We start from the raw sequence: 27,128 nt of genomic DNA, 5'->3' as shown, positions 1-27,128 counted from the left end.
TTTCCTCCCTCGCTACGACCCGCCGGAACAGCCCCTCCCTTCCAACATATTGGCCATTCCCCCTTCCCACAGTGTACTGGTATCCACAAACTTAAGATTTATTCCACCTTGTCAGGTTGTTTGTGCAAATGTTGAACAGAATACTCTTAAAGAGTGCCTTCAGGGACTGACACTTGTCACACTTCCAACCACTGGCTGCTACCCTCAAAGCTCACCTTTTTGCTTTAGCCAGTTTTTCACCCACTTTAAATTCCACCCAACCAGTACACCTCTCTCCATTTTGGCTATGACAATGATACTTCAGACCATACAAAGATCTTGTTTAAAGGCAAAATCAACAAGTAGGGCTCTCTGCAAAGCAAATAATCTCAAAGGGTAAAAAACCCGTCAGGTTGGTCTCTGTTTTAGCTAGGCTGGTTCTTCTCAATCCCTTTAAGGTGCCTCATATTCTACGACTCCTTCACCACAAAGGGAGAGGAAGGAGCCGAGCAATTTCTACTTTCCTGGAACTTCTTTCTTGCTGTTCTTGGAAACATGTGCCACGTTCTCTTCTTCCCCAGTAACGGGGACCCTCCACAGTACCACAACTCTCTAGAGTCTCACACTAGCAACCCCCAGATCCCTGTCCTGAGCTCATTTTCTTCCCAGTACAACACTGGTACAACACTGTATTTTGGATGCAGGATGAGAATAATCTTGATCACACACTGATATTTTGGTTGTGGCTCAGCTGGGCTCACCCCAAGTCAAGGACTTTTCAGTCTCATGCTCTGCCAGCGAGGATCTGCACAAGAAGCCCGGGGGGAGCACAGCCAGGACAGCTGACCCAAAGTGGCCAGAGGGATATTCCATGCCACAGAACATCCTGCCCGGTGTGTAAGCTGGGGGAGCTGCCTGGGGCCGACTGCTGCTGAGAGACAGGCTGGGCACAGATCAGAAGGTGCTGAGCACCTGTACTGGTCATCACTTGTTTTCTTTGTGTATTATTTATCTCTCTCTCCCTTTTTCATTGCAATTGTTATTATACTTTACTCTGTTTCAACAGCTAAATAACTGTTCTTATCTCAATCCACTAGCCTTACTTTTTTCCTGATTCCTCTCCCCATCCCACCTGAGTGGAGGGAGTGAGCAAGAGGCTCCATGGTACTTAGCTGCCAGCTGGGGTTAAATCACGGCTCTCCCTCCACACCCATGGATACATCCTATCTGGTCCCATGGACTTGTATATGTCAAACTAAAACAGTCCTTAAGCAAATTTATTGTAAGAATTCACTCCCTCAAACTTCACCTAAAGAAAGGGACTTGGTAGACCTGACAGCAGATCTCTTCAGTAGAAAACAAGACAAAGGCATTGAGTACCTGAGATTTTTTTCATGTCCTTCCTCACTAGATTCCCTTCAACATTTTGCAGAAGGCCTACAATTTTCCTTCATTTTACCTTTGCTGCCAACACCAGTAGAAGCCTTGCTTGCAGCCCTTTCATTCCCTGTCATTTCCAACTCCAGCTAAGTTTAGACTTTCCCAGCTCTCCCACACACCCAGGCAATCCTTCTGTATACTTCTCAGGTGTCTTGACTGCTTTCATGAGTTATATGCACATTCTCCTTCTGGGTTTAAGGAGCTCCCAGCCCATACACGCTGGCCTCCTGCCAAACTTGCACAATTTCATGCACTTTGGGATAAACTATTCATTCTCTAAGGTTGTTGTCCATGGAGGTAACAAGCTCTCATGAGCCCTGCTGTCCTTCAGAATCCTACCAACCAGCTTGATGAATAAGCTGAACTCCTCTCTCCTGAAGTCTGGATCTTTATTCTGCTACTTATCTTCCCCAGATCCCCCAGGATCTCAAACTCCATCTCATTGATGCCGCAATGACAGCTACTCTCAACCTTTGTATTTCTAGCCAGTTCTTTGCTGTGAATACCAAGGTACAGCTAAATACCTCCCATGTCAACTCACCCAGCATATGCAAATACTCTCATCAACTTATTCCTAAAATCTCCAGGAGTATTCTGGAGTATTTCTACCAGGACACGTTGCCATTTTATCAGGTGTCCAAGTACTTAAGTTCTCCTTTAGAACCAAGACCTGTAATTGTGAAGCTTCTAGTTCTTCAAGGGCTTCAGTTACTTTCTCTACTTGATCAGTCTAAATCTGGTGAAGATTCACTTTAATCTCCCTCTTGTTGGCTTCCCCTCTAATCTTAATCTATAAAGCCTTGACCAATTCAGTGCCTTCCCAAAACAAAGCCTCTGCATTCAAACACCTTCTTTTAGCATACTGGAACCCATTCTGGTCTCTTTCCTGCTTTATTTCCTAAAAAGCTCTTATGTATCTAATGCAGTACTCCAGTTGTCCAAGTGAACCTCCTGTATCCATGATCCCAGTGAGGTTACAGAACCATCACTGAACACAGATCTCCGATTCCTTGTTAGTTTCTCAAGTAGAGTGTTATTGCCTCCACGTGCCAGCTATGGTGCCTCCTGCACATATCACATAGGTCAAGAAAAGCAGTAGGAAAACAACAAAACATTAGGTCCAAGAGTTTCACAAATCCCATTTTATGTTTAAGGGACAACCTTTGCATAACCTAGCTGTATCATTTGCCTTCAGATTCTAATTTTGGCATTTCAAATACATCCTTTTTCTGCTTGCAATTAGAAATGGGCCAGTGTTGATCACTGGGAGTAGTCCTTCACCACTGAATGATACACAGCATAAAGGAGCATTCTGTTGAACACAAGGAAAAATCATTAGCCTAGGATTTCCTCAACACGTCCTCTTCCTTCTGGATAAGGATCAGCATCTCCCTGCTACCAAAAAAGGCTGAGGGCTATCAAGTGTCCTTGCACATCTGACAACTTTCAGCTACCAGACTCTCCTACCAGTCAAGAAACGTTGGCTCAAAGGCTGTAGCTTGTACCCATCTGAGGACAATGTTGCTTAGGCCTCCTATAGCCTCCTAGGGATTTTCGAGTCAGAGACCAGGTAAGTAGAAGTTGCCACAGAGCTGCTCAGGGTATGACAACCACCAGACTAAGAACATTCCCACTCTGCTACCTTGTATAAGCACAAGACAGAGACATCAAAGAAAAATCTTTTCTGCCAGTAAAATAAGACCATGACTCACATCTGCTCTAACAAAGGTAGATTGTGCTCATGTAACACTGCAAATACCATATACCTGCCCTCACAAGGAAGCTCGCTCTCTGTGGTACACCAAATCTATGCCACAGATTTGCATATACAATTACCAATATAAAACAATTCCAGAAGTAACCTTTCACTCTCATCAAGCCATCTAATATTCTGCAGAGACTCCAGCACTTAACACAACTACTCCATGAACTCAAATGACTTCTAGCTCTGCTAGAAAGCTTCAGGAAGACGAAATTGACTACAAATCCCAAAACAATAGAATATTTCACCACAATCCTTGGTAAAATTGCAAATGTTCAGTTATGAAGCTTTATACCATTTATACATAGCAACCAGATTTAAGAGCTTTTTTCTACCAGAAAACTTTCTCCAAGGTCAGTTGATTAAAAAACTTAAGAGGACTTTTGGATGTTAAAAGCAGATAAAGGGTGTCCCTAATGACATACACAGCTGGGTTACAAGCATGTCCCACAGTTTTCATACTGGTACATGTTGGAACCCTGGGTGCATTCTATTTATTTATTGCTACTTAGTTGTGGCAGTAGCCTATCACTAAACCTTTAAAAGCTATTCACACTGCAAGTGTTTCTGCTTGCATACTCAGGATTAACACTTGAATTTCAAGTAAACTGTTCCATACTCTTGTATTAGCAACATTATTTCTATGCTCAATATGGGGACAAAAAGCGAACAACTGCCTAATGAAGCTACCAAAAAATCCACCCACACTCAAAATCCCCAAACATCCTCCTCATGCTATCAATCAAGACCTTCAAATGCTAATGGTTAGCTCAAAACCTGCAAGGAAGGAAAGGACTTGACACACTACACAGAACTGGAAGTGAATATTTCATTATCTTTCTTTCATGACAGCCAATAAACAACTTCCAATACACTTAGATGTCTTTTGCTCTAGGTGAAGCTTTTCAGCCCCTCATTACCGGCACTGTCCACTTCCTGTAGGGAATTCATGTGCTGCCACTGGCTTTTTACTCTGTTCAGAGAATATTTATGTGGCACCTTGAGTCTCCTTCTCCAACTCACCTTGTCTTCAGAGTCTGAACTTTTCAGCGTTGCATCACTTGGTGATTCTGATGTGGCTGCAGAATCTGGAGGGATATTTACACCATTGGTGCCACTGCTGAGAACTGCAACATGGAAAGAAAGAAATTACATAAACTCTCTAGATATTTAGACTGTCATAAAAGTTTTCTTACACAAATTACATGCAGTCTTCTGTTTAAGTCCATTAAACATTGCTACGTAAACTAAAAGTTCCCATAGTATTTTGCAAGAGACATGAAGACCATAATTCAGCAATTCTTAGCAGAATCAAAATTCCAAATGCAGAAAACCAAGTCAGCAAATTAATCTATACAAATGTTGTAAGGACTTCAACAGATACAACTTCAAGCAACCATCCTGCTCCAATCTAATACAGTTCACAGCCAGCAGGGCTTGTCTTCAGACTGATCTACCTGCTCACATACTGAACTCCCACTGAAAATGTGTACCCCAATACTAAGTTCTCTGGAGAATCCAATCTGTGTCAGGAGGCACTTCAAGAAATCAACCTAGAAATGTTTGGTTCTATCCCAGATTCAGTATTAACTGAAGTTACTCCTGTTTCTGTTCAACTGAACTTCCACATAACAAATGGCATCAGGCTGGGGGAACACGGGGTTTAGGAGACATGGACACTTTAAACAGTTTTTTTTCCTTTAACTTCCAGACTTTAATCATGCCTATTTCCATCAGCTATATCAAATTCCATAATACAACAAGCATTATATGAATGACCAAACTTAAGAACTAAAATTCTATATTCAGAATTAAAATTGTACGTCAAAGTCCCAACTCCAAAATGGTCCCCAAGCCCAGAGCCACCTCTCATTGATTTAGGTACTTTACTGTTGATCAATTACCAGTAACAGCTTATTACACCATGGTCAATGCTGTCATTTGAGATTGCTATATCACATCCTTAGAAGTCTTTTTATTCCAAAACTCAAGCTTAGACTACAGCAAAGTTAGAAGTCTGGCAACATCACAGTCATCCTACGCAAGACCTGAAGATTCCACTATGTTATCCCTCACATAATACAGATACACTTACCATTTAAGATGTTTCTCCTCTGAAAGGAGAAAACTAGAAAAACCAACGTAGGTGTTGAGTAAAACCAAACTACTACACCAAACAAATTCAATACTTTTGTTCTCTCTCCACTGTATTTAGAATGCAAAAGCATTATTTACCCATCTGTGAGAAAACTTTCGGCTGTGGTGCCTGTAATACTGCTGGACGGAGCACACTTCGCTGCTGTTCCTTCGGTTTCTGGCTAGGGAGACCTGCAAGTCCAAAGTTTTTTCAAGAACTATAAGGCTTTAAAGTTGGAAAATTCAGCTTCATCTAATCTCTAACTGCTTCCAACAGAACACACAATGAAAAAACAGACACTAGAAAAGCTTCTACTCCCTTCTTATCCATCCTTCACTCAGCCTCAAAAGAGTTAGTCCCAAATAGGGACGACTATTTCCTAGCCTTAAAAGACATTTTAAAATATATTGTCTACCTAATCCACAGAACGAAAGTTTACTACTGATCCAGAAATAAAAGCCAATATGTAAGAGAAATGACCAGTACAGCTATTTATACACTGACATTTTATTCAAATAAAGACACTTTCAAGTCTTCTTTTCTCCTTCCAATGAAGTCATTTTCAGATATGGGTAAAAGATTTTTTTTTTTTTATTCATACAATCAAACATATTGGTACTGCAATAGTTGTGTTGTGTCATTTAACAACCTTTTAGCTTTTTGAATTAACCTGGCCTCTCCGGTTTGTTATAGTAAGATGCACAGCACTATAACTCTAATTCTGCTATGATTCAAAAAGCTAATTGACCTTAAACAACCTAATTTAAAAAAACCCCAAACATTGTAACATCAGCTCTAGAAGGTTATGGCAAGCCCAGAAGGTTCAGTTTTCTTCACTGAAAAAAGTCAAGATGAACTCTTGATCCAATAAAATACTGCAACAGAACTCACTCATAGCAATTAGTTCTATTTCAGGCCACCCATATTCAAAGGGCATGACATCAGAATATAAAGCTATCTTAAGTTCAAATGTTCATAAGCTCAAAAAAGCTTGTTCCTTTCTTAAATTTACCACTCTTTCTGCAAGTGAAATGAAGTTTCCATATAGTTATGAAGCAATAGCTTTCATTACCTAAATAGTTTTGGGTTTGTTTTTTTCCCCCTCAAATTCCTAAGGAGCTGTAATACTAATGTCTTTCTGATAGTGGCTGGGTCTACATCAGTGAACAGGGAACTCAGTCATAGCCAACCTGTAGTGCAGAACAGGCATGATCAAGGACCTGCCACCCACACTGCTGCCAAACGCCAGGGAGAGCAGAAGTGGGCACTCTCTGACACTTCCGACTGCCCTGGCCTGGTTCCAGACTGAACTTTCAGTAATGGCTGGAACTTGCTCAAGGCACTCCTGGAACACCCTTTTTTCTTCCAGTTTGCTACCAAAGGAATCGAGTTCACTGACTGCAGGATTACTCCAAGCACAAACAGAAGTTTGCTAAGCAGTGACAACTGGGAGATGCACTTCAGACAGGCACAGGTGATCCAAGCAAAACATGGATGCATCCATACACGTTACACAGTGGATATGGGCACAACCACCCTAGAGAAGCCAAGATTTTTTTCTGCAGACACATAGGTATTGCCACTATCTATTTACAATAGCAGGTTGATGAAACTACTAACTAAATAAAATGCTTGAGCTGGTTTCTTTGTACTGTTGCAGTAAACAGTGAACTCACCTGCACTAGGTGCCTGACCATGGATAAGTATTGGTGGCTTCAGCCGGAATCCACTGCTCTTTTCCTCTGGAAGTGAAATACAAAATCACAAGGACAAAGCTGTAACATATTTCTAATATTCATTCAGTCATACAATTCCTCATGTTTTCCCCACGGTAACAACCCATAAGTTCTATAAATATGCAAAGTTATTAAGAGACTTCCAAAGAACAAATTCTCTTCTGAAAGAAAGAAGCCTGAATTTCCAGTGATCATCACAGCAAATATACATCACAGATAAACACACGTCACTAAGCAAAAAATTCAAAATTTTTATCAGGAGAAACAGGAAAAAGACTGTTCACCAGAGAAACGGGGCTCCTTCTGTGAAGGACTTAATATAGATAATAAAGTTTTAAGTGAGAATCAAACTGAAGAAAGAGCAATCAAAAGTATGACTGAACATGACAGCTGCTAACAAGTTCTGTTAGTTTAAAAACAGTCTAGTTTTTTGGTGGGCAGGAGAAGCTGCTCGAGGTGTCTACTATGTCTGGCACAGAGCCAATTGCTGAAGGCTCTGACAACAGGCAGGTTACCAGCCCAGTTAGAGAAGTTGGTAATGCCTCTGTGATGACATATTTAAGAAGGGAAAAAAACGCAGGCATTTTCTTTCTTCTCCTGAGGGGTGGTGAGGCAGCTGCCGGGGGTGATCCTGGTGTGGCCACATGGCGGCCGCTATCTAGGCACGGCTCACAATGAACTTTGCTTGTTTAACCACTTTTAGCCAGCGTTGTGAGCAGGAAGACAGAAGCAATGGCAACAGCTTCTCTGGTTTTGGCACCCCGCATGAAGAGAGGCGCTGAATAGAGCCGGCGCTGCGGCAGCCAGCACTGCCCATGCAGTGCCAGCACGGACCATGTGGCCGACAGCAAAGGGCACGGCGAACAATTCCCCAATATGGAGCCCAGACGAAAACTACTCTTCAGCACTGCAAAACCCTTTAAGAACCTTCCAATTGATAGAACTTGAAGAACAAATGAACCCACTGACAACAATTTTCTCCTGAGTCAAAGAAAAGGAAAAGATGAAGATGTGAGGAGAACTACATGGCAACACTAAGATCCATGTGAGGGAGAGGGAGGAGGTGCTCTGGGCATCAGAGCTGAGATTCTTCTACAAAGCTGTGGTGAGGACTATAACACAACAAACTGTTTCCCTGTAATTCATGAAGTGCATGGGGGGATGCAGAGATCCACCTGCAGCCCGTGAGAACAAGTACTCATGCTGGAGCGAACAGATGCTGAAAAGCTGTAATCCAGTGAGGAACTCGAACAGAGAGAGAAGTAGATAGAGAAAGAGGACCCTTGCCTCCAAACTAAAACAGCTCATCCTTAAAAAACTACACCCCATGAACTAATGAACCACACAAAACAGTTGTGGGAAGACTGTTTGCCTGTGGGAGAGGCTCACATTGCAGCAGGTCAGGTGGGACTGCTACTCATGAAAGTTAAAAACAGGCTGGAAAAGTTCACAGAGAACTGTCTCCCATAGGAAGGGCCCGACGACACAGCAGAAAAAAAAAAAAACTCCTTTCCCTAAGTGAACTGAAGAAAGATTTTTAGAAGGGACAAACTGACTAAAGGCCCCATGCTTTGTCTCTCTGCGCTGTCGGTGGGAAAGAGAAAAGGACTGGGAAGAAAAGGTGTTCAAAGGTTTATTTTCGTTCTCATTACCCTTTTTACTTTTAATTCTGTTGGTAACAAATTTTCTTTATACTGTTTAAGTTTTAAACCTGTTTTGCCTTAGAGTGTTTTTCCCCTAATCCTTAACTCATGAAGCCTTCATTTTGTTTTCCCCTCCTCTGCTCAGCTACAGCAGAGGAAAACGAGTGAATAGTTTTCATGGGTGCCTAGCTTTTAGCCAGTGTCAAACCCTGACATGATTATCTAACTGCTAATTATCATAAATTAAGTTAAACTTAATTGCCTAATGTTAATTTCTTGTAATACCATTAGCTTTCACTAATGCTTTTGTAGTATGAAGATAAAATAAACTCCTTTGCTTGCATTCACTAGAGTTATGGCTTTTAAATAAAGTACCAAAATCTCAAAAAAAAAAAAAAAAAAAAATCTAGAGCTATTAAAAATCGAGTTCCTAAGAACTTACAAAGAATAATTATACTTTTTTCCTTTTAGGGGCTTAAGATCTGTATTCAGAATGACACAACTCAGCATCTTACAGTCTCACTGTGCTTGGTTATAAGCATTAGGATACTGACGTGCACTACACTGATACCAATACAAACGGAACCAGAACTATGGGGACTAACAAAATGAGCAGTTCTGTCAATACAAGGCTCACAGGTCATAGCTGAACACAATCATGACCATACATTATGGTTGTTTTGCTTTCCAGTAGAGAAGAACAGTTTTCCAAAGTAGACAAATGAAAATTTCCCATAGGTTTTATTGTGGGGCTAGCAGGAAAGGGTCATACTGCAGTATTCTACCATTACTCCCAATACATTTAACAATTTTGGTAGTATTTTAATTACCTCCAGCAAGGTGAAGTCAAACAATGAAGTGAGCAAGAGAACAGTTCTAAGATCAGAACCATCATCACTTCCATTCTCACAGATAGGGTATTACTTCTGAAGTATCAGGTACTTTTGATCATGACAAATTAACACCAGTTCAAGAAAAAAGCAGAAAAATCAGGAAGCTCACCTGGTTCTGAGTCAGAATTGCCTGTAGAGGGTTCACAGAAGCTTGATGGCATAAAGACATTGTTCTTTGTTACTGCAGTCAAGGAAAAATTTTTAAAAAGGGAAGTTGTGTACGTTTTTCTTTATTATAAACCTGTTCCCAGACTTCAAACTGAAAATTACTTTCTAGTAATTAGTTTTATTTTGGTTTTATTTCTTCTAAACTAAAACAATATTACAGCCAAAGTAGCAAACAAGTCATTGTCCATAAAATCCCCTCAGTGCATCCTGAAACAGAAAGAAAATCCCCTCAGTGCCTCCTGAAAAAGAAGAACAATTTCATTTTTTCTGAAGGGAATATATAAATACAGGGTTCCCATTATGAATTGTATCTGAATTAGGAATTAGAAGTGGTGTTAGACTATATAAGAGCGTTCCAAAATGTATAATACCATTTCAAAAGGCCTCTGCAGAGAGAGAGCAGAAAGGTGTGTAATGTCTGCTAAAGAGTAGGAGTGCGCTGTGATGGACAGCACTGTCTGCACCAAGAGGCAACTTAGGTTTCAACTGCCCTGCAAAGACAAAACTCCTATAGAAACAGAGGAGAGCACATCAGAGTACTGTCAGATGTCACCTCAGCAGCATAACAGTCAACAAAAGGGAAAATATGTTTGAAAAACCAGGCAAAGGACAGTGATTCTTTCCCACCCTTTGCTGGGACCTAAAGAAGCAAGCAATAGGGAGCTTGGTTGAGGTGCTGTCCAGCAGTTCTAGTACTTTTGGTGTTATACAAAAATCACAATCCAGTTTATGAAATAGGACAATCAGAGAAGGAGACCGATTTCTCCAATAGATCATTTTGCACAAGGAAAAGCATAACAGTATTTATTAGCTCTTTTAGCTTTTATAAGGCTGTAGAAAAAGCTTAAGTATGTTGAAAAGAGAAATGAAGCTCATCTCTGAACACCACTGTACTAAAAGATGTAGCATTTGCCTTTTATAATTGTCTTAAGTAATTTTTCATATTCCCTTTAATTCCACCTTCTCTCTTTTTATTATTGTCTGCCTTAAGCTTAAACATGACACAGTTTTCATATAAGTAAAATTTCCCTATTCTTGAGAGAAACGTAACCCCACCAAAAAAAAAAAAAAAAAAAAAAAAAAGGTGGAAAAGTAAAAGATTTTTCTGGAAACCAAAGCCATTGAATGATGTCAACAATATTCAAAGAGGCTCTCATGGAAGTTGCAATTCAAATCAAAGTTGTCACTGCTTGACAACACCACACATCAGAAGAGAACAAAGGCATCAGGGACTAAGTCACCATATCCTGTCAAAATACATTAGCTAAGCAGAGGCTTGAGAAAAGATACTGGTCTCCTGGAACATCCAGTATTTAACCATGAAAGAGTTGAGTAAATTGTTTTCCTCCACTTCTTAACAGATGTTAGCATAGAGATTCTAATCTTCTAAGACAAAGACATTGCAGAATGGAAGTGTTAAAAATTATAGGGAACCTGGGTATACACATGCTATTATTCTAACAGAAAATCTACAGACCAAAACCCTGTATTGGTTATTTTTGTGCATTCCTTTACTAAGAGTGGCTGGCAAGCAGACAGCAGCAATGCTGGTCACTCAATTCACAGGATGGCATCTGGAGACCCACTGAGCTGCACACCAGAAAACTGGGATCTGAAAGAGAAGGGCTTCTTCCCCTGACTAGCACTGGTGCATGAATTTAGAATACTGTGCCTATAAAGTATCAGCAACTACATTTTGGACTTCATAGTCACTTATTTCTTTAAAATCAAAATAACCAGGCTTTCATCATTTAGTCACATCTCTAGAATGTGCTGCATATGAGAGGAATTTTTTTTTTTACTGTTCTCTCCTTCAAGGTTTTTCACCTCCTTTATTTCAACTAAGATGGTAGAAATAAAGTAGCAGTCTCCAAATCTGCCTCAAACACTGACATATCTCAACTAAAATAACCATTGACTGAAGCTAAAACCTTCATATGATCTGTGAGGAAAGAAGGCACAAATCAAGACTGTTCCTGTGGGTGAACAAATATTAAACATGACCGTTCCTGTGCAAGTGAACTGCATGAATTTACCCTAGTGATCTCACTGCCCTGACTGTGCACACACAGAGGCTGTGTGCATTTGTCAAGTGTTTCAGGAATGCACTGAATCCTCTCCATTTTAAAAGAAATGGGAGAAGAGAAAAGGACTAAAACATGAGCTGAGACTTGAAAATTTTCCCTGGCAGCCGAGTAACTAAGAAAAAGGTAGCACTTATATAAATTTGGAAAGAAGCAACCTGATCACAACAAATCAAGAAGATTTCTGGTTAATTCTGCAATTTAACAGCACAACAGTGAAAGCTGAAACTACAAATATACATAAACTTACAGATAGAAAACATTTTAAAAAACTATCTACCAACTCCTTTGGGCTTCACCAAATTTGTTAATGTTAGTACATGGTTGCTGTGGTCTTAATCCAAAGCACAAAACACTGTAATAAGATTGCTTACATGACTGGAAAAAGAACGCCCAGGAAGGAAAACCATCCCTCATATATAATACTGTAGCAACATTTACCTGACTGAGAAGGAGGGAACTGAGTTAAAGATGAAGTTCTCTCACGTTTTACAGGTGGACAGTAGCTTCCATCCTCTCGATCAGATTCTGTAGGAAAAAAACTATTAGGAAAATGCAAAACATCCCAGCAAGACACATGCTCGTGGCTTTTAATTTTACAATAAAATCTCTTACCATCTCCATCTTCTGGACTTGATCCATCTGCAGATCTCTGAAATCAGATTACACCGATCAAACAAAGATCACATACTGAACATTTCAGTCTCTTCAGATTGATCCAAATGTTTTAAGCATCAGTTAGGAGATTTTTTTTTCTTTACTGTCAATGATACACACTCAATGCAATAATCTTCTGTGACTTACACGTAAGCATACAGAGTTTCACAGATACTATCAAATACAATTAATTCAAAATATTTCATTTACAAATAGAATTCCTGAAAATTCATATCCCAAGCACTAATATCTTTAGGGACTGTGTAACAATTACTACAGTTACATTTTCTATATACTGAAAATTTGAAAATGACAGTTTTCAAAACTAGTTTGATTTTAAAAATATCATAAAGTTTCAAGCTCAACATAAACATACTCATTGTTTGGGAGTTCATTCCAAAGCACCTTACCTAATTACTCTAAGTGATGCTAGTTCCTTCAACAAAATGATAGCATTGGAGGAATGTTTTTCAAAGTATGCTCTATAAACCAGTACAATAGTATTTTTATTTGAATTAGCAATGGATAGTTCCCTAACATCTTCCACAGTATCAGGAACAAAAAAGGAAGCATCACAGGCTACCAACTATCACAAATATTCAAAAAGTCTTTGAACAAAAGTTTGACATATTTTCTGACAATTTCTATGGCTCTTTCCTCCTACTGCTCTGCCAGTTCCTCAACTAATATAATCTCTCTTGCTCCTTCAAAAAATAACCCCATGACAGAATCCTTTCACTACAGAAGGCGATCAGGGCAGCATCAGCATCTTCATCTCATTACAAAACATCTTAGAATCATCAAATTGCTTAGGCTAGCAAAGACCTTTAAGATTGCCAAGGCTAAGAGATCCCTCAGAACTGCCATGCCCAATGCTAGAACATCCACACATCTTACAAATCCCTGCAGGGATGATGGCTCCACCACTGCCATGGGCACCCTGTTCCAGGGCTCCACAACCCTTTTGTGGAACATGCTTTTCCTAATATCCAATCTAAATGTTCAACCATTTCCTCTTGTCCTATCACTTGTTACCTGGAAGAATAGACAGACTCCCATCTTGGCTACACCATCCTTTCAGGTAGCTCCGACATCAACCTAGTCCAGCACCACCCTTTCATCCCACTCCTGTCCCAGGACATGCAGACAGACACCTCCCCTTCACTCAGTCTCACTTCAGAGCTTGGCTGATAAATGGAGGAATGGCAGCTCATGGGCAGAGTCCACCGAAGCCCCAAAGCTCCTTCCCCACCATGATTTGGCCCACTTGGGCACTGGGAGCAGGCAGACACACAAAAGGACTGCATAAATCTGCACAGGACTGACATCTGAGGCATACCTTGGGTGTAAGGATACCAGAAAGTGCAAAACTTTCTATTTAGCACTGCAATACATTTAGAACCCAGATAATACTGTACTATCAGTACTCCACTAAATGCTAATAAAACCCCACTTACACTGCACTTTACCTATTTAATTACTTTTAAGGGCTTTTCTGTTTTGCTTTACGTTCCTAGAAAAGTATAGCTACCTCACTAGCATCCTAGTTGAGTACTTTTGAAACCTTTAGCATTGGGAATAAGAAGCTATTGACAGTTCTGGAACGCAACCACCTGTTTTCACACACACCTATCAGCCCAGCCACGTTAATACTGCATTTGATGATCCATGGCTCTTCCTACATAATTAGTCAAGTAGTCCATGGTACTACCGGAAGGTGGTCTTACTAGTCACTGCCCTTGCCAACATACACTAGTTTCCCAAAAGATGAGGCTAAAATGGAAAACCATGATATCATGTATTTCAGCAACCAGCATCTGAACTCAGAAAATATTCCATTTTGCACATAAAGTGTTGTCACATATGCAAGCAATTTGTTTCAGCTTTTATCAAAAATCCTGAAAGCAAAAAGAAAATACTTGGTAAAAAAATTTGCATGAGTGGAACTGCAGATCTCTGTATGCAAAAATCCTCAAAAATAAACAAGTGATTTCCACCTGAATGTCAAAACCTTAAGATGTTACTAACATATGCTTCATTCTCAATGCTCAAGTAACACAGACAAAAAAAAAAGTCAAACCTATACAGCACAAGCCTCAAATCATCATATCATTGTAATTTCATAACTGACAAGTACAACTAATGTACCATCACCATGTTTAGTGGGCAACAGGAATCAATATCCAAAACCAACTCTGTACCCTACTAAGGGCAAAGCAGAACAGAGAATCTGCTCCAAGTTATTTCCATGCTTCCTAGTCCAAGAGTTTTGGGAGATTAAAGCTATGCACCTTTGGACAAATAGGTGCCAGGGTAGATTCCGTGGGGGTGGGGGTACACAGATGTACTGTATTAGCATAAGCTTCACTTTTCTATGAAGCCACAGATAATGTAAGTTACCACTGCAGCCAGAATTGCTTAGCAGTGCTGCTTCGGAGGAAGCCGGATAGACTAGACAAAAAACAGGGGAATATATGCACAACAAACAGCAAATTACATTTAGTGACAATGAACAGCAGTCCAGCCTCTCCATTTTACGCTTCTCTTCTCGGCCTACTCAGTCTGTACTTCACAGCAACACAACACCACTTGTGCTTTACACAAGTATCCCACACAATGGAAACAAAAGGCAGGACCATCTCATCCTGTAAGAAACCACCAAGGTGATTCAGTTTATGTCCATTCAGTTCCTTGGACTTAGATGCCGACGAGCCACAAACTAGTAACAGCAAAATCCAACCTAGAATTTTCCCATTTAAGAGCAGAAGCCACTTTTCACTTATTCCCTCTGCCCCCGGCTTTCAGAAATCCAGCTAGAGAAAAGTTACAATTATGCATAAATAGAGGCTCCTACAATTATGACACATTTCTAGTTAAGGAAATTACCTTCATAAAGGCTACCAACTGCTTCTTAAAAGTGTAACTCACAGTAATTAACTAAATACAAACACTATTTCCTCACACAGCTGTTACACCAAGCTAAGAGAAGAACTTCAAAACTTCAACAAATTTGTCAGTTTTTGCTTATTCACACTAGTGAGCAGAAACAGGGACAGGAAGGGAGAATTTGGGTAAAGCAGAAAAGGTCAGTGTAATTCAGGGAAAGCTCTAAGAGTACACTTCTAGTGTTCATTGTTGAAAATGCATTTTAAGATGCAAAAAGTCATATATAAAGGACTCCAGAGCACAGTAATGCAAGTCCGCAGTCCAGACACTCAGCACATTCACAGGCATCATAGAACTGCCATGATTTGTTAAAAAGCTGTTCCAGAACCTCTTAACCAGCAGTCTTGCTGGAATGGCCACATGCTGTGGGAGACAGGTGTGGGCTAGCAAAGAGGACATGACCATCAGCTCTGCAAGGGGCTGTACCTATGGCCACACTAAATTAACGTAGTATCAAAAATATCTGCCTCTTTGTGTACAAACAAGTAAACAAGAAATATGCAGTGTCTTTTCTTCTGTCTTAATTCCTCTGTCTCCCCAGACCCTGGGAAGACTGCATGAAAACTGCCACTCCAGCAAACCAGTACAAGCACTGTTAAGATGCATCAACCTTCTCTAGATTTCAAGGTAAGGGATGGTTTTACTGTAAGACACTGGGATAATTTGAAGAGTGCTTGCCAGCGCATGCCAGTTACACTATGGAGATCTACCAGAATGCCCATACTGAGTACTGTACAATTCTGTACATTTAACTGAACGGAGTCAAGAAGAATGCTGAAACAGCTGTTCTGTACAGCCACTAATTTCTGCATATGATCCCCAACAGCATTTGTGGTTTATAAGTTTATTTCAGAACTGGGTTAAGTGGGGTAAGATTTTCTGCTCTCTAAGAACAAGATGAAGATAACCACTTGCTGCAGTGTTCCTGAAAGTCTGGTTAATACAGTTCTCTAGGACAGTTCTAGTAACACTGCAATTTCAAATGAAAGAAAACTGAGATAAAGTCTGTGATTATGTTCGATAGGAAAGATGTGTGATAATGTCTTTACAAACAATTCGATGGGTGAGGGCACAGATGCTAACATCTTTGAAGGGGGTCTTAATGTCTCTACTGACTTCAAGCAGCAGGTTTGTTACTGTTATGAATGTACTGTGGTATTGGCTTTTTGCATATTACATAATTGTTATGAATGTATTGTGATGTTGGTTTTTGCATGTTACTTATTGTTGGGGGGGCTTTCCCTAGGCTCTGTAATGTAATGGTGTAGAATGTCTGTTGTTTGTGTGGTCAGTTTGGGAAGGATGAGGGGGGATCTTCACACTCCTGGAGAATCTTATCAGAAGAAAAACCCAAAACCAGACGGAATGGAGCCCAGGAGGAAGATAAGGCTGATGGGATGATACTTAGCAACTCCAAAGAATGAATGAATTATGCATGATGGTGATGAATATGCAGTAAGAGATGCACTTTTTAAAGACGATCTTTTGGATGTAGAGGTGTGCCTTTGGATCTCTGCCAAAGCACCCGGCCGTAATACTCTTTTTGCTGCTGTCTCCTAATTGTCCCTTTTATTAAGCTTTCCTTAAAATTTTACTAAGAGTGAACCTCGTTTTTCACATTACAGAGCCCAGGGAGCTCGGCTCCTGAAACAGACGAGTGGGTCTGCACAGGCCTGAACTTCTGAACTTCGGGATAAAATGCCAGCTTCAAGGGGGACTGTGGTGGGCGGTTCGGGAAGGCTGCACCTTCCTGGTACCTCAGCCAACGGGGAAAGGAAGAGGGCAACCTGCGGCCGGGAGTGCAGGATAAAAGGAGGCTGCGCCCTCCGAGACCTGGAGAGAGAAAACCCCGCGGGCGTGTGCCCCAGTGCACTCTCTCCCTTTATTCGAATAAAGTTGCAGGACTCCTCTGTCTCTTTTATGGACACTGGCTTTTCAGTGCGTGATTTTCCACACATGTTTACTAGCTATATTTTAAAATACTAACCTTTGAAAATTTTAACCTTCAGAAAAGAAACTGAAACAGAAAGGTTTCTGCAGGTAACCACGCAACAGTCTGAACACTGAGAGGTACTTAACCTACAGCTGTTTGCACCTTGTCATGACAATCTTGGACAAAAAAAACCCAAACCAACCAGTGCACGAAAAGGGTGCAGGTATTGGGTGAAGGAGCCTTAACAGACAAAGATCTAGCAAAGAGCACTTGCCTAGGGTGTGATGACAGAGTGAACAGTGACACTCACCTGCACCAAGAAAACACGGTCACCAACCAGAAAGACTAGGAACACTTAAAATTGCTCTGAAAGACTGTATGGTAGCATTTAGTCATCCAATCTTTCAGAAAAGATTTTGCTACATCACCAGTAGAAAAATCAAATTATGAGCACTGACAGCTTTTCCACAAGGTACTGATTTCCTCCCCACTCAAAACACCCAAATTCAAAACTCTGCTCCGACGCTTGGTGCCTTTAAGCTGTTAAATACCTTACAGGTTGGCATGACGTATCCAGTGGAAACAGTATTAGCTGCTCACTTTGTCAAGCTGCAGCATTATAACCCAGACAGGGAACAAAGAGCTCTCCTCTAACTGCTTGAAGCAAATGCCTCAAATATAGACCCGCTTTCTCACTCATTTAGAAGTGCTCTTACCCTTAGCATACACACAGTTTACACCCTAAATTTTAAAATAGTTGAGGTGTCTTCTACAGTTATGCTATACTAGGGAGACTCACAAATTTCATTTCTTCTAATTGGAACGAGGGTTCCACTTGAGATCAAAGAACCAGAGAGACTGTGATTTGCACTTCCTACAGTGAATAGAATGGATTCTACCTAGTGGAAGGGACTTTTTCCTCTAATCCCCTCAGCAGCAGAAGTACGTGGTAGGTTGACACTTACCCCTGCCAGTTCCTGTTGAATAGGAGCAAGCTGGGCTTCAGAAGCAGGACTCAGGGTAGCACTGACTGAGGCCACAGCAGGAGCAGGGTACTCAGAGTCGCACTCACCAGCTGGTTCTGTGTGACCCAGACCATGGTAGGGGGGCTCAACCTCTCCCTGGGGGTCCTCGCCTGAATCCGACAAAGCTTTTTGCTCTGCAGGGGACTGTGAGCAGAAAAGACAACGTCCCTTCAATGCAAGGCTGCAACATGAGAGATTGGTCGTCCTAGTGAGAGGATCTGCTAATCCATTTTTAAATTTCACTGTTTTCACTGTATGGCAGAAGGAGCTGCTTGTCACTGAGAAACCAATTAAAATACATAGAAACTGTGTAACAGAACCTGCTGACAGAATCAGCTTCCCCTCCCTGCAAAAAGCCTCAGCTGGAGCAAATGCACTCTTTCGAAAGTTACCAAAATCATCTGTGTCCCCAGCAAAGAGGATTTTGCCAGCTACAGGCTTGGTGGGGTTTAACCTCTCCCCTCTCAAGGACTGAAGGACAGCTGACAGCTTTTACCCGCAGATTCAGACATATAAATTAGACAATTACTGTAAATAAGTGTCCTTCACTGCCTCTTCAGCCCACATTTGAGGGAGGTGTGATTGGTTATAAAATTCTCACAGAAATTAATTATTTTAACATTCACACAGGACACAGGATCCTTTCATATTCACGTGATGGTGAATTACCTGAGAAAAAACACCAATGCTTTTTTTTCATAAATTAACAAGTTTCAATCTATTTCAAGGAGGGAGGTAACAGGATAACTAGTGCACCCTAATGGGATTTGGTATTTGCTGAACTTTTGCCATAGAGTTTTCATTCCTTCACATAATTTAATGCTGCACATCCCTGCTTGTACAACAAAAGTTAAGCATTTATCATATTCTGCACATGTCTAAAGAATGAAAAAGTTAAAAAGGCTTTGAGCACCAACAACTGTATTGTGATTAAGGACTACGTTATAGTCCATGGATAACATGCAGGCCAAGGACGTGCTCTCACTTGCAATCGGTGGGCTGAGCTTCCCTGCATCTTATGCTGAAGTATCTGAAGAATCAAGCAGTAAGGAGAAGATGGCACTCAAAAGCACACAACCTTGGCTTGCTCCCAGAAAACACTTGGTAGAAAAAAAAGAGAGACTAAAAATGCTCATCATTGCCCAGGTCCACGCAAGAAAGTAAGCAAAAGCCTCAAAAATAAACAGCAGCACTTAACATCTTAAGAGCCCCAAGTTCTTCATGTAAGAGTTGTCCTGTCCTCATAACAGAAACAATTATTAAAAGCCAGCAATACATGAAATTTTATCATGCAAAAAATTACTATAATTAAAGCTCAAAATAGTCAAAATATATTTACTGGGGATAACACGATGGATGTCAGGTAAAAGTTCAGGATGCTGGGTTTCTGTACTGTCAAAGTTATCTGGTTTTAATATTTAGTTGTTAATAACAGACCCAAGCACTAACTTAAAATCCCACAGAATGAGAAGAGTTATAGAAACATTTTGTCACCAAACATTTAATAAAATCTAGCAGTCTAGCAACCTATCCTTACCTTTTCGTCTGGGGAGAACAGAAGGAAAAGGCTACCTGGAGCTGGCCGTAGCACTTACAATATATGTAAAAAAAGAAAAAGAGCCTTACCAGAAATTTACACTGACTTCTAGGTACAGTTCAAAAAGTTGCTAATAATGAAGAGGAGGCAAGAATACTCAATACACACTTGTACTAAACACAAGTGGAAATGACAACATATTTTGCAAGTAATTTATATCGACACAGTTTAGAACATATTAAAGTAGGCTAAGTAAACATCCAACAGATTTTAATAACTCCTGTAATACTTGAAATACTTGGTGTCAAGCATTTCAAAAAGTGGAAATAAGCATAAATCTGATTTCTATCCTAAGCAAGACTGGAATATCTGCTTTAAGACCCACAAAAGAAACAAACAAAAAATAATTATTGCAAATCACCACTTCCATGAAGAAAAATCTGAATCCAAGATAAGAATTTCATGGCCAATATATAAATACATTAAAAATATAAAATTATATTAGAAAAAAATATCTTAAATCAAAAACTACTGCAAGTTTCAGAATTTTGTGAATAGTATGTGGTTTAAGTCATGGAAGACAAGACCAACAAAGGACTCAAGGATTTAGCAAACCAGAACTGCTCCAGGCAGAAGTTTGTACAGCTATTCTCAAAAAAGCATATCCAAAGGAAACTGTGAGCTCTTAAAATTAATTTTAATCCTTAGTCATGCATACTATTGAAAGTGTTTCCTAGTCTCTTAGCTTCATTAATTCTGATCTAAGCTCTTTTTGGAAGTTCTTTGGAGCTGGTAAACAGTTCACTCTCTTTTTGCTGGAATGTTTTGTCTGAGAAATGTGTCCATCCTTGAGCCTCCTTGTCTCTACATAAAACATTCCTTATAAAATACAGTTCCAGGGAGAACTTGACAGAAACCTGTTCCTGTCTCTCAAACACTATGGCAAAGATCAAGGGAGAGATGAATAATGTTAGGAAGCCACCTACACTAATTCACCTTGCTCAGCCAGATCAAACGACATCTATTTTATTAAAACTAAAAATAACACACTCAGACTAAATACATCTAAGTCTATTTGGAGATTTGGCTTCTTCAGCAGTGCAGAAAATAAGGAGAGACATGAAGGAATACTTAAAAGCTAAGACTCACATGATACTACAATCACCAAATATAGGCAAGGAAATAATAATAAAGACTGGCACAAGCACTCTTGGACCAGCTTTTCCTCCCAATTCTAAGTTGAGCTATTTGCAACTCCTTTCCTCATTTTCCTCACCCTAGCACCCCTATCCAATGGCCTAAAAAGACTACTCTCAGTGTATCTTTTCACGTTTTTTACCTGCTTAGAGCCAAGGACAACTCTTGCTTGTATGCCTAACAGCCTTTGACTTTATCAGCCTCTCTACATTCCTCCAAGCCTTGTCTTGCACAACTGTCTCTCCAAATACCTTCAGGACTGTTCTTTTAAGTACAGCAATACATTCACATTTATGAACTCTTAAGCATAAATTTTAACTTTTTAAGTATACTATGGACTTACAACACAGTTCAACTGGGTATCCTAACAAAGCCTCTTGGCAGCCATGCTAACAATGCTGAGCCAGACTGGGAAAGGGAATGGTTTGCCTCTCCATACACAAATTACTTCATTCACAGTTCTCTCTCTGCCACCATCCTAAACCTGTAAGTCGTGGCCACAGCATGAAGAACCTTTTCTAGTCATCCGCCACCCCAAACCACCGAAACCCAAGAATTTCCAAATAACACTGCATCAAAGCAGGACTTCAACTAACCCCTACTTTACATATCATCTAAAAAAAATTTTTTTAAACTCATGATTTTGCTCTCCAGGTTACCTGGGAATGCCATCTTCTGATCACCTACATCACTTTTACAACTCCATACCTATTTTTATAACTCCATAGTTAAGACCATGATGACAGCTAGAACAATTTAACAGCATAACCCCTTATTCACTCCAGAACCTTTGCATTTAGAACCCAGTTACCCCTTAAACTTTTTGTACCACTTCAGTATGGAACATGATCCAAGTATCACATAACTTACCTTCTTTCAGAGTCATTCTTAAAAGATCACCACTAACAATTCACATATGGAAAGCAGTACACTGATCAAAACTAGTTATACAACAAACTAGAAATAAAGTGTTCTTTTCTATAGTCTACCAATACCCCAATCCAGGCTGGTGGAAGGAAGAGGACAAGGTGCAAGCTACATCATAAACAGTGGCGTTTTCAAGTGCAAAAATTTTTAAATCCGAGTGGAGAATCTACCTTTTCCTATACCTGTTACTAGGGAAGTCATAGTGATCCTACATGATGACAATCAGTAACAACCAGATTATCAAAGTTCACACTTGCAGAACAAATGACACTACTTAAAAAATATTTTTGGACAAAGTGTTTCTTTACACTGCTACTGATTAAATTTTTTTGAGGTAATACACCTGCTTAAAAATGCGTCAATCCAAAAACGACAATACTTTCACCTCAGAAATGTATGTTGAAAGTTAACATCAGAAAATTACAAGTAACCTGTGTCCAGAAACTTGCCACGAAATGGTTTTTTACGGCAGAAGCTAAAGTCAGTTTCAGAGCAGAAACACAAGTCAAACAAGTGTCTAATATTAAGCACATATATAAGTTGTATCCATCAATTTAAATATTTAATTTTAAAAGTGCTATGAAAAGCACAGCTTAGCTCATAAATAAGTTATTTGGATAGATAATGGAGTAACAGAAATACTCTATGCCTAACATAGCAAGGTTCAGACTTTGTATTACTTTCAGATCTCATCAGTTTGAGCCTTAAGCTGATGCAATTTTCCAACTGGTGTTAGCACTAGAAACTCTGCTTGTTAGAAAAATGAACAGCAGCACTACTATTCAGGTATTTGCAAGACTATATTTCACACATTGTAAAAACAGTTCTCAAAGAGTTAAGGAGACATGAAAATCATGAAAATGCAGACTCGCTCAAATTTAGTAACGGCCAACTTGACATCCACTATTAATTGACATCTAAATTGAAAACAAGGACAGACTAATCCTGTCTTTAACTGCAAAACAAAACAACTCAAACCTCCTTACTGAAAGTAAAATTAAGAGGCAGCATTATGAACACCATGCACTTTTTGTCCCCTCTAAATAAACATGTCAAACTGCAAGTTCTGATGTTTTATTCACGTGTATATACATCCTTAGCTGGAAGATGCAGTTAAAAAAATTAGTTTCCAGACTAGTATGAACTTTGTCCTGGAACATGCTGAATATTTTCCAATTTCTAGTGGAGAAAAAGATCATAGAACCATAGAATTGTTCAGGTTGGAAAACTCCTCCAAGATCAGAGTCCAGCCATTCCCCCAGCACTGCCAAGTCCACCACTAACCCATGTCCCCAAGTGCCACATCCACCCAAGCTTTTAAATCCCTGCAGGGATGGGGACTCCACCACTGTCCTGGACAGCTGTGCCAGGGCTAGACAGTCCTTTCAGAGACTGCGAAGAAATTCCCAGTATCCAACCTAAACCACCCCAGCACAATTTGAGGTCATTTCCTCTCCTCCTATCCCTTGTCTCCTGGTAGCAGAGCCTGACCCCCACCTGGCTCCACTTTCCTGTCAGGGAGTTGTAGAGAGTGAGAAGGTCTCCTCTGTGCCTCCTTTTCTCCAGGCTGAGCCCTGCCAGCTCCCTCAGCTGCTCCTCATCAGATTTGTGCTCCAGACCCTTCCCCAGCTCTGTTCCTTTCACTGGACATGCTACAGCCCTTCAATGACTTACTTGTCATGAGGGGCCTAAAATTGAACCCAGGATGTGAAATGCCTCACCAGTGCCCAGCACAGGGGGACAGTCACTGCCCTGGTCCTGCTGGCCACACTATGGCTGGTACAGGCCAGGTGCCATTGGCCTTTTTGGCCACCTGGGCTCATGTTCAGCTGCTGTTGATCAGCACCACCAGGTCCTCCTCCACCAGGCAGCTTTCCAGCCACTCTGCCCCAAGCCTCAAGTGTTTCATGGTGTTGGTATGACCCACGTCTGACACCTTCCAAGCACAAACTTAAGTCAAGATTTCTGGAGAAAGAATATTGTTTAACTTAATAGTAGACACTGGTAGCTGCAGAGAAGTCAGTAAGACCGCTGAATTGTAATCAACCCAGTTGTAATACTGAGATGATCTGTAGATGCTGCAGTGAAATAATTCTGGTCAGGATGTCCAGGTTCATGTGGAAAAACACTAGGCACACATATAAACAACCATCACAGACAGTTAACTGAATACACAATGCAATGCATTTTCTCCCCCTCAGCTTACTGTCAGACTGCTGTGTCAGCACTTAAAAGCCTCCACTAACACTTTTGCTTGCAGAAAAAAGTGACTTGACTAGACATTTTGCTAAATTAAAATTGTAATTGACATAGAGAAATTACGTATTCAAGTAGTGTGTTGTTTAACAACTATTTTGAAGTTACTTTTGCATTTTCTTCAAAACACTGCTCTAGGAAAAACTCCTCTGTTTACAGGATTTCCTTGCTAACTTTAATAAGGATAGCCTTTTGTGGTTGGCAATGCACTTAACCAGGCACCTTTTACAGAAACAGTAACAGGGTTAACCCTTATCGGGAATATTTAGCTATTAAGTCTTTCGGAAAATACAGTAGAAGATCTGAGGCACTTTTCCTTAATTAAGTTTATTAAAGCTGGCCTGAATGCTAGGTTCTGATATATACAGTGTAGATTAAGTGGCTGTTACTTTTGGCTCACAGCACCATGTTCTGACTATACTACTATTGTATCTATACTACAAAAAACACCTACTGGCATGAGCAACGAGCTCCTTATTTAATCAAACTGCAAGAAGCACAGCACTGATGCTTCTACAAGTCCTTCTCTGCAGTGTCAAATACAGCACAATAAAAGCTACTAAAATTACTAATCACTCCCCCTTCCCCTTTAAAAAAAATCCTAATACACGTAATACATAGTTTAGCATAAGCATTTATGTCTGTTACTACTTTGAAAATTGGCAACTAACTGACAGATGCTACTATCAGGCTCTCTGATCTGTTTCAAGGAACAAGCCCTATTCCCCAGCCAAGCCAGACTTATTTCAAGCCCAAAGCAACAGTGGCTAGCCCCCTCGACAGCACCACCACCACTTGGCATTTAGATCAATTTATAACTTATCTCTAACTCCTGTGGCCTTCAAGATGCTCGGGAACCCACTGACCCTCCACCCAACAAAGCCAGACTTTCTGTCTGTGCCCAGGCAGAGGCTGTCTGGAATACAGCTCCCTGTTCAGCACCACCTCAGCATCCTCAGAGGCAGCTGGGAAGACTAAATCACAGATCTCCCTCCCTGGATCCTCTCTACCAGCCCCAAAATACATTATGCCTTTAATTAACATATTTTAAAAAATATTTTGTTGAGACCTATCAGCGCAACAGATCTGTCTCACAGCCCTATGCAGGAGCTTGCACAGCCTAATGCTGAAGACATGGAGTGTGCAGGCTGCTGGAGGGGTGCAGAAGCAAAGGTACAACATGAAGGAACTTGAGAGCACAAGAACTGCTATCTTGGCATGTAAGGATCAGGCCACCAAAAAAGGACACGGGACCATGTCACTCTGCCGGGATTGCACACTGCTATGATCACCACAGCCAGGCTAAAGGACACCTGTGGAGAACACTCACCATGATGCAATTCAGAAAGGACTTCAGAACAGTCTAAGCAACAGTGGGTGACTGGGAGCTGTTTCCTAAAAGGCAACGTGATCGTAATTGGTAGTGCAAGCACTACCACTCCCTTCATTCCAAGGTATATGTAAACAGCCACTGCAAAAAATGTAATTTAAAGAATGTCTTGAAAGTACTTACTCTCCAGCAGATTTAATTTGATTAGCTAATATTAGGAGGACAGCAGACTTAAAGCCTTTCCAAGCTGAGAAAAGATTTTAAGCTCCTGCTGAGAAATATGCCTACTGAACCTGTGAGAAAACTTGAATCTGGAACTTGTTCCAAACCAGAGAAAAGCTATCAACTGAAAAGTGGTTCAGTATTTCAATTCAAACATTTCTGACCCCACAGGTAACAAAACAATCCAGTGATCCAACAGAAAGTGTTATCATACACTTCTTAGTTCCCACCATCTTCAACAGAAACAAGAATACCCTTGATTCTATTTCCCCATAAATCTTAACAGCTTTTACTATTAACCAGACAGAATTAAATACCATAGTATATTGAGATGAGGGAACAGAATTACTATTTCCCAAGGAAACTAGACACTTACTAACCAAAGATATGAGAGACATTTAAATACACTGAGGTGAAAAGCAATAATCTAGACCAGTTTTCTTTGCTTTATCTTAACCCTATTATCAGAAAAAGAAATTTTGTAGCTTTGTCATGCAACTCAAGTGCCAGCACTCCTCTGCCACACGTTCAAGGTACACCTTCACAACACTTTTTCTCCCATATTGGTCCATCTTCTGTCTGAAGAGCTACCTGTATTGTGAAACTATCATACATCTTCCCACTTTTAGCCCTTCAGTACCTGGTTGCTTTATGCCCATTAATGATGTTAATGCTCTATTAGCCATCTTCAAGACAATACAGACAAAGGGCTGATCACCATGGAAGGAAGGAGTCATGGCTAAGAACAAAACAAAACAAAAAGTATCAATATCTCCTTACCTTCTGTGCTTTATCCTTCTGAAATACAAAGACAGGTGGAGCAATGGCAGGTTTTTCTGTAAAAAGAGAAATCATTGGGGTTTTTTCCAACCACATTCATACTGACTATTACGAAAATGTTATCTTCTATGATGCTTTTACCAACAATGAATCCCTAAACTGGTTAAATCTCAGTTACGCATATTGTTTCTACCAGTTCCTGGTAACACATGTTTCTAAGGACTTGATCTCCAAAAGTAAAAACGAGTGTTTTAAGGTGAATAACACAACTAGTATCTGAAAGCTATTTGTGTTTCTCCTCCAGATCACTTTCAAGCTAGTACCATACTTTGGTACATCAGACAGAAAAGACCCTTTGCTGCAGCAGTTCACTAGCTGAACAGATGCTTTTCCTTCCCCATTGTCATGCATTAATAAAAAGGGAGTTTGCTCTACACTCCCACATACCCCTTACTTAAAGGTCACCTAATACTGAC

At 40.3% G+C, this 27,128-nt stretch overlaps 1 protein-coding gene across 5 annotated transcripts in view; it reads right to left on the bottom strand.

Moving 5' to 3' along the window:
- Window positions 1-26,756, bottom strand: part of RANBP3 (RAN binding protein 3) — a 41,512-nt gene extending 14,756 nt beyond the window's left edge. The window contains exons 1-8 of one of the 5 annotated variants that reach the window (XM_017739788.1): window positions 26,653-26,753; window positions 18,344-18,547; window positions 12,458-12,494; window positions 12,284-12,370; window positions 9,700-9,771; window positions 6,995-7,060; window positions 5,417-5,509; window positions 4,205-4,308 (exon numbers count right to left, since the gene is read on the bottom strand). In XM_017739788.1, the coding sequence (XP_017595277.1) occupies window positions 4,205-4,308; window positions 5,417-5,509; window positions 6,995-7,060; window positions 9,700-9,771; window positions 12,284-12,370; window positions 12,458-12,494; window positions 18,344-18,547; window positions 26,653-26,748 (759 nt within the window). In that variant the 5' untranslated portion in view covers window positions 26,749-26,753. Of the gene's footprint in view, window positions 1-4,204; window positions 4,309-5,416; window positions 5,510-6,994; window positions 7,061-9,699; window positions 9,772-12,283; window positions 12,371-12,457; window positions 12,495-18,343; window positions 18,548-26,652 lie in introns of all 5 variants that reach the window. The other 4 variants (XM_017739789.1, XM_017739793.1, XM_017739790.1 and 1 more) reach the window with 4 other exon arrangements.
- Window positions 26,757-27,128: the final 372 nt, after the last annotated feature.

Source organism: Corvus brachyrhynchos, unplaced genomic scaffold, assembly GCF_000691975.1.
Source record: "Corvus brachyrhynchos isolate BGI_N302 unplaced genomic scaffold, ASM69197v1 scaffold130, whole genome shotgun sequence".
Taxonomy (NCBI): domain Eukaryota; kingdom Metazoa; phylum Chordata; class Aves; order Passeriformes; family Corvidae; genus Corvus; species Corvus brachyrhynchos.
This window is presented reverse-complemented; position numbering and strand designations above follow the sequence as displayed.